Consider the following 7,897-nt stretch of genomic DNA (forward strand, 5'->3'; position numbering starts at 1 on the left):
AACTTTTTCACCTTTCAAAGCACATAATAAGTATTAAGTAGTTAATAACAATTCACCATACTTGTAACATGAAGAACAGAGCGCACAAAAGAAGCCCAGATTTTTGCCTAAGGACAAACTTTATTGTAGAAAAGGATTAGAAAACCCAGAAGTCATGGGATCAAATCAGACTGCATTCCCTAGCTTAAAGGATTTCCCTTATTTCTGCATCCCATTTCCTTAATCAATAAACCCATCAGCACAACTTCTGACGCTTACAGACGTATAATTGCAATCTCTGTAGGGTCACCAAAGATAGCAGTTCTTATTGACTTGTTTTCTACTTACAGCTATTAGCGGTAAGTACTAGTAGCAGCATAAGCAGCTTGAGGGAAAAGTGATCACTATTCGTGCGTTGCCAAAAGAAGAGAATACTAGGGAAGTTCCTGCAGTACTGCCAAAGAAGTGATTCCCTTCTCCATCTTCCCTACCTCTGCTATCTCCCAGTGACATACAGCAGATACACAGAATACAACTTACTATTCAAGGATAATGTGAAGTGAGTTGTTTGCCATACAGTCATCCTATTCAAAAGATCAATCAAAATAAACTCTACATTTCACTAAAATGAAGTACTTTCCTTCCTTCCAGTTAGCAATTTATCTGTATTAAAGGAAACAACATTTACCTTTATAATTAAATCAACATAACCTTTTGTCTCATCACTGGAAACTGGGGTATAGGCTCGAATCACCAGATTACCATTGATTTTTGCAGAAAGGTAAACGTGTTGGCCTGGGGAGAAAGAATTACAATCTGATTATTTATTTTTTCATCCCTGGTTTCAAACTTTTCTCAGGCCTGGAGGACAAGACAAGAGAGAAAAGCAGGTATTGTAACCCGTTAAACACAAGCAATGATAGAGAAAATCTTTACCATATAAAATGCTGCATAAAACATCTAGCCTCTTTTCTTTTGTTAGCAAGAGTTTCTGGAGCACAGGGTAACTGAGGAGAGCTGGTACGTTACAGAATCAAGGGTAAGATACCAGGAAAGTAGGAAATTTATAGTAAAATAGTGATATAGAAAGTTTGTTGCTCATTTTCAAATGCTGTCTATATTTTGGGTTCTGCCGTTCTCATGTTCATTAACAAAGTGAAAATAAGGATGCACCAGTTCACATAGGCAAAGAAAGAAATAAGTATTATGGCTTAATAGCAGCAATCTCTCAGAGCAAACTTCCCAGATATTCTGCACCAAGACATCAAGAACAAAGCCTTGGGCCATATTCCTTCTCCATAACTCCTGCCTCTGTAACGCTGCAGCTTCCACAGCATTGGACACTGCTGTCCACAGAGAGCTCTTTGTCCAACCGAATGCTCCGAGAGGCAGACTTTCTAAAAGGCACCTGTTTCTTTCTGCTGATTAAAAGAACTGAAACTCCTTGCCAAGAGCGGTCTCCTCAGCCAGACAGCACTAATCTAGAGAGTTGTATGGAAAAACAAAAAGCAGGAACAGTGCTGACAGAAAACACTTTATTTTTAGCAAAATGATCTTGGTAAAAAGCAGAAGGCAGGAATCTCCCAGGAAGTAATCTGGCCCGCGCAGTTTCAGGATCTTATTCCTAAATTCTTAAGAATAAAGTTTGGATAAACACAAGCACTGCAGGGCACATCTCAATTCATTCATCATTTGTCTAGCTGATGTGGACAGCTCAATTACACTTTCCCATACAAGCCAGAAGAGAACGTGGAGAAATACTGCTGCCCTTGACAGGCAGCACACAAGAAGGATGTGCTCACAGCATGGAATGGGAAAGACCCTGACACTTGCCATACAGCAAGGGAAACTGCAAAACATAGTACAGCACAAACAGGGCTACATCTGCCACATCTGCTGATCAGAAAGGGAGACTTTCCCCTGCATCGATTACCATTAATTCAAGGTCCAAGGTTCAATGCCATCAGTTTTGCAGGGTACAGGAAAGAAGACTGTGCCAATCCTAGTCTGAAATGAACTTCATGCTACAGAAAGCAAGACAAAGTTGTACACATATGTGTGTAAATCAAAGGTAAGTGCATACACAGAAAAGGCTCTGAATATTTCAACATCTTCTATATACATAGAAAATGTATTGTATTTTCCCCTTTGTTCTGCAAAGGATAGTTACAAGCTTCCCAGGCAGAAGAGTCGTTCTTTCTCATCTACAAGTGTGACTGTATTCGTCAAAATCATGAGGGCAGTTGACAATAAACTGAGGGCACCAGATGGAAGTAGAATGCAAATAAGAAACACGAAAAAGCTTTCACAGATACCATTCTTGCCTATATCCTGACTGGTGGTGAATGTCAGCTGACTCAGTTCAGTTTCGCTGTTCTTGTTCTAAACTACAATTTAACACAAGCAGAACAAAGCACACACAAAAGATCAGAAATACAACCCTTTGGAAAATCTGACATTTCTCTCTGACACAGCAGCATTCAGATGCAGCTTTTAACTCCTTGCTTTGCTGAGCATTAAATTCCCAAACAGTCAGAAGTCCAAGAACTATGAGTACAGTTACAAATCCTAAAAACAGAAATACATATAATGAAGTGTTTTCAGCACTTACCTACAGGTAATCCTAATATATGATCTGGTGAAGGTAGCCCAAACCGGAATTTCTTAGTATCGTGACTGATTTCCTAAAAACCCAAACAAATAATATCAGAATGAGGTCCACATCACCCCTGCTTTAAATTTCAAGCTCTACTCAATATGATATGCTTTAGTAAGCCTGTTCTTTGTTAGCATGCAAGCCAAATCCTAGGAAGGGAAGCAGAAATGGCTTTGAAAAATAAAGTTTAAACAGATTGTAAGTTTTGGAACCAAAGTCTTTTTCCTCTTTAATTCCACAAAGAGTGACTTTTGCCTGTCTGCACAATCCCTACAGCACCTTCACATAAAGAAAATCTGGAAACCTCTGTTGCCCAAGGCCAGTGAGCACATTTCATAATTTTTGGCCAAAGATAAGGCAAGACACGACATGCAGAAGCACAGGCTGTTGGGGTTACTTCTCGCTGAAGCACCTTGGACAAAAATCAAAGGAGAAACACAGCTCTAAACTAGGAATTAAACATACAAAGAAACGAGTCTACCCTCCTCTTGAAACAACCGCAAAACCATAGTGTAGGCACAAATACCTTTAAGCATCCTGTTCTACCCTAGGGAAACACTGCAGCCTGGCTGCGGGAGTCACAGCCGCCCCCTCAAGGCCCTGCGCACTTCTCTGGCCCCGAAGCCGGGGGCAGCCCATGACCACCCGCCCCTCAGACCCCCCCCGGGCCAAGGGACCACCCGCCCCTCAGACCCCGCCTCGGCCAAGGGACCACCCGCCCCTCAGACCCCCCCCGGGCCAAAGGACCACTCGCCCCTCAGACCCCGCCTCGGCCAAGGGACCACCCGCCCCTCAGACCCCGCCTCGGCCGAGGGACCACCCGCCCCTCAGACCCCCCCCTGGGCCAAAGGACCACCCGCCCCTCAGACCCCCCCCTGGGCCGAGGGACCACCCGCCCCTCAGACCCCGCCTCGGCCAAGGGACCACCCGCCCCTCAGACCCCCCCTGGGCCAAAGGACCACCCGCCCCTCAGACCCCCCCTGGGCCAAAGGACCACCCGCCCCCACCCGCCTCGGCACGACCCCCCGCAGAGCCGGTACGAGGGAGGGGGTTCAGACGCGCGAGGCCGCCCCGGGCGCTCGGTCACCTCTTTGTCCACCAGCCGCAGCGAGTATTTAGCGAGTGGGTCCTGCAAGGTGACGAGGCCGCTCGTCCTCCGCCCTGCCCCTCTGAGCAGCAGCAGCAGCAGGGCAGATGCGGCTACCACGGCCACGGCGATGGCCACAGGGGCGTCCTGTGAGGAGAAGGGCAGGCGGTCGGGGGAACAGCCCGCCACACGCGCACCCGGCCCCGCACCGGGCCTGCCCCGAGCCGCCTCCCTCCCGGCCCCTTACCGCAAGCGCCTCCATGGCGGCCGCCCGCAGCTCCCCAGCGAGCAGGCACCGCTCCACCTGCGCCCTCTGCCCGCCCCGCCCCAGCCGGCGAGCGGCCCGGCCCGGCCCCAGCTGCTCCCGCGGGGTTCCGCCTCCTGGTGCCCAGCCGCCGGGCACGCGTGGGGGGGCGCCGGCGTGGGGCAAGGCGGGGGCTGGGTCCGGGGCATCTCTGCAGAAGGCGCGTAACGCCTGCGCGAAGCCCGCTCCTCTCACAACCCGGGCTGAAACAGGTTACCCTTGGAGACGAATTCCCGTTTGAAGCGTCTGTTTTGTAAAGCTAAGGCTTATTTAGGAACACGTAGTGGTTTATCAGCATTTCACGTGTCCTGCGCGCAGATCTCCCTGGCAGAGAGGACTGCGGGGCCGTTTTGGACGGCAGGTCCCGCTCCCCAGGATGGGAGCACACCGCTTACACCGCGGGCCACTGCAAGCAACCAGACCCACTTTGCACGAAACAGGAGGACGGAAACAGCCACAAAATCCAGTTACCCAGGGTGGACACTCACTGGCTATAGTCCTTTTCCTCCCCTGCGTTTTCCTACCTCAATTCTCATTGCCGTCATGTTCACCAACAGAAAACAGTGATGCAGGAGTTCTGGTCCAGTCCCAGTTTGTCGCAGTCTGCCCTGTAAAATAGCAAAGTTCAAATCCTCTAGGCAGAAATAGCATGCAACCTTGCATTAAAACAATACAAGGTTCACAGGTAAAGATGGCATCTTTCATTTTCATACGCAAACATCCTCCCTCAAGTCTGCAATAGGTACAACCCTAATGAAAGGCCATGAAAGCTGCGCCAACATTACGGGTAACGACTGCATTGCAATGCCAGTGCACCCAGCAAGAGGCGCTGCTGATTGCTTGGCTTTGCATTTGTGACTTTCTCTGCAGACAGCATGTACGTACAGTCCACAGCCTGTGCCGCAAACTACTGGCAAACGACCAATTAACTAGGGAAAGGGGGGGCAAGAAAGCTGAACTTCAGCTAGTGTGACGGGGGGAATAGGTATTTCCTACTTTCTTCCCTATCCCCTGGGCCAAAATTTTACTTTTGTGACAAGCAGCACTAACAAAGTATTTAACATCTGCGGACTTCAAATTGCTTTAAAAAAAAACCCAAAAAGAAACTAAGTATCATTATTCCCTCTGCAGAGCGTAGGACAGGAGCACACAAGCTGGTGACAGACACAAAAGTCAATCAAAAGAAAACACAAGACTTTGAAGTCCAAGCCCACGCCACAAGGTTCAAAATAGTTTATCTAAAGTAAAAGCATGCCCATATCACACAGACACATCTTTGTCAGGAGGAGGAAAACAAATTGATCAAACCTACGGGGAAGGAAGGAATGCCAGGAATAATGTCACAGTGTGCCAAGCTGTAGATGGTGATACAAGGAGATGATAATAAATCTGATTTATTAGTTTTTGGAATGCTTGTATTTTACGTGACTTGTAAAAAGACAAAGAAAAATACATTCGGTCTCCCGTGGTACTGAAGTACTGACAATGGAAGACCAGAGAATTAATACCCTACCACACTCGTCTATCTTTTTTTGTTAGTATTAGCTTTTCCTCACCTGACTTCAAAAGCAGGGGAACCACTATCAAAATGCTACATATTACAGCTCCGTTCCTGAAGTAAATTAACTCCTTGCATCAGTGTCACACAGAGCCACTGTCCTCAGAGTATTGTAACTGAGCACAGGACCTCCAGGCTCCATGATTAAAAAAGCTAGATTCTCCCACCGAGGTGCTGTGACTTCTTATTTTCTGACAATGTGGCAGTGGTACGGCTTTGCCACTTTTACATATTTTGCTTTCATCAACTATCTACCATACATCCGTGTGGCAAAAGGCTCAAAAGTCAAGGAGAATAAAGCAGAACAAAAATAATAGAGACAAGAAACATTCAGATCTCTCAGTCAAAATTTATCCTGAAGGTAAATAGGAACAAGTAAAGGATAATTTTTTTTTATTTTCAAGACAGGACTTAGTGCCTACTATGACTAATAATTGCATAGCTATGCAATTACCAGTGCTTCTCTGAATTGCGCTATTGATAGGAAGCATTAATCTTCCCTCAAGAACAGGACTCTTCCTTGCCTTTAGTAAAAGAAAGGCCAGTAAAGTGTTTTGTAGAGCTTGAGAAACATTTAGAGGTATTTCTTGTTTTCTGTATTAACTATTCCTAATGCTCCTGTGGCATTTTTCCTGATTATTTTCTTTTCTTTTGAGCCAAAGGCAGGGTTTTGGTCTATATAAAACTCTCTTTTTTTCTTCAAAGTACCAAGCCTAATTCTTTCCTCTTGTAACCTGTCTTACACAGATGTAACATCCACAGTTCCTCTGGTGTTACTGCTCAATTCACTGTTTTGAAAGCATGCAAAGAACCAAGTCTAGTCACTTCAGATGAAGAAATAACAGTCTTTTTGTGCATCCAATACATGATAGTAAATGGATTCCTAAATGAGAAAAAAACTGCCCTTGTGCCACTTGTCCTCAAAAAGTACAACGGAAAAAAGGTTAGGGGAAAAGAGAAGAAAACTGGGAAGATCACATGAGAATATAGTTCTACAGTACCACCTAAATACTATGATTGTTAGATCCTTTCGGGCAGACCCACTGTGGAAGAAAAGAGAGTCAGGAAACACATGGCATGCATACCTCCAGACAGAGTACATCTAAGGAAGGATACGATGCTGCTGTGCTATCGCTCCTCTGGCTTCATCAGGGAGGTCACAGGAGCACAAGCAACCAAGAACAGTACGATGCAGCAAGCCACTTTGCTGTCCTAGGCTGGAAAAGGAGGAGATGGCAAAGTAAAAGAATTCTAAACCAAGAATTCACAGAGGTAATGCCATAGAGTCAGAGATCAACAATGTTTTTAACATCTTTTGTCAGGCTATATAGCCAGAACCCAGATTTCAGACAACAACTGCTTCCTCTTCTGTACTACTGCCAGACATGCTTTAACAATGAACATATACTTTCTATTTTCTGATGAAGATCTCCCCTTTCCAACAAAAGTTACAAAAATGCTCTCATAACCACTCCTGCAAAGGCTCCCTAGGTGCATCGCTGGCAGTATGGATGGACTCCCTGCATGCGTGCCCACGCACACGTACAGAGCAGGACTACCATTTCAGAGCTAAGCAGGAAGACTTAGGGCCACAGATGCTCATGTTAACCAAAGGTCAGAACAAGATATTTTTGGATGTAGACTTTTATTCTAAATATTTAGCACAGTGCCAATGAACAATGCAATGAGCCTTCATTTGCTTCCATAAAACGTTACAAAGAAGATATTTTTACTTACACGCCAACAGAAGAAGGTTTATATCCAGATTTTAAGCACGCAGGGAACCTGAGCCTACCTCAGTACTCAGGTAGGCTACTAGTATCCTACCTTTTGACTGTAGGGTTCAGGAAAGTCTCATAAAACTGTCAAGAATTAAAGTGGACTTCATACAAATTTTGTAAAACCTAAAATACAATTCCATTACATGAACTCCATTGAAAGTAATTTTTTATTTGTTTAAAATCAGATTTCATTTGCATCACGAAACAGTTCACATTATTGCTAAAAGATACTGGCAGCTTACAATAGACTAAAAAGATACAACAAACAAAAGCAAAACTAGACTACTTGTAAAACCATACTAGGAGAAACACAAAAGGTCAACATCATGCAGTCAAGCAAAAAGTAAGTACCCTAACAATCAAATCAAATACAAATAATTTAAGATAGCATTCCGAATATATGAAAGGAATTTTTTTAAGAGATACCAATTTATCAGCATATAACCCCTGCATTCAATAGGGCTAGCACAGCTGATGCCACCTGTAGCTCTCCCCCCACCTTTTTATTTTTCTGAACACACCCACTTGATAT

At 45.1% G+C, this 7,897-nt stretch overlaps 1 protein-coding gene across 4 annotated transcripts in view; it reads right to left on the bottom strand.

The window, feature by feature from the left end:
* CYB5R2 (cytochrome b5 reductase 2) overlaps positions 1 to 6,751 on the bottom strand; it is a 117,694-nt gene extending 110,943 nt beyond the window's left edge. For 2 of the 4 annotated variants that reach the window (XM_076343932.1, XM_076343931.1), the window contains exons 1-5: positions 6,670 to 6,751; positions 4,551 to 4,634; positions 3,723 to 3,869; positions 2,591 to 2,663; positions 668 to 774 (exon numbers count right to left, since the gene is read on the bottom strand). In XM_076343932.1, coding sequence (XP_076200047.1) covers positions 668 to 774; positions 2,591 to 2,663; positions 3,723 to 3,869; positions 4,551 to 4,571 — 348 coding nt within the window. In that variant the 5' untranslated portion in view covers positions 4,572 to 4,634; positions 6,670 to 6,751. Of the gene's footprint in view, positions 1 to 667; positions 775 to 2,590; positions 2,664 to 3,722; positions 3,870 to 3,969; positions 4,030 to 4,550; positions 4,635 to 6,669 lie in introns of those variants that run through there. The other 2 variants (XM_076343930.1, XM_076343933.1) reach the window with 2 other exon arrangements.
* Between the last annotated feature and the right edge of the window lie 1,146 nt (positions 6,752 to 7,897).

Source organism: Aptenodytes patagonicus, chromosome 7, assembly GCF_965638725.1.
Source record: "Aptenodytes patagonicus chromosome 7, bAptPat1.pri.cur, whole genome shotgun sequence".
In the NCBI taxonomy this organism is placed as follows: Eukaryota; Metazoa; Chordata; class Aves; order Sphenisciformes; family Spheniscidae; genus Aptenodytes; species Aptenodytes patagonicus.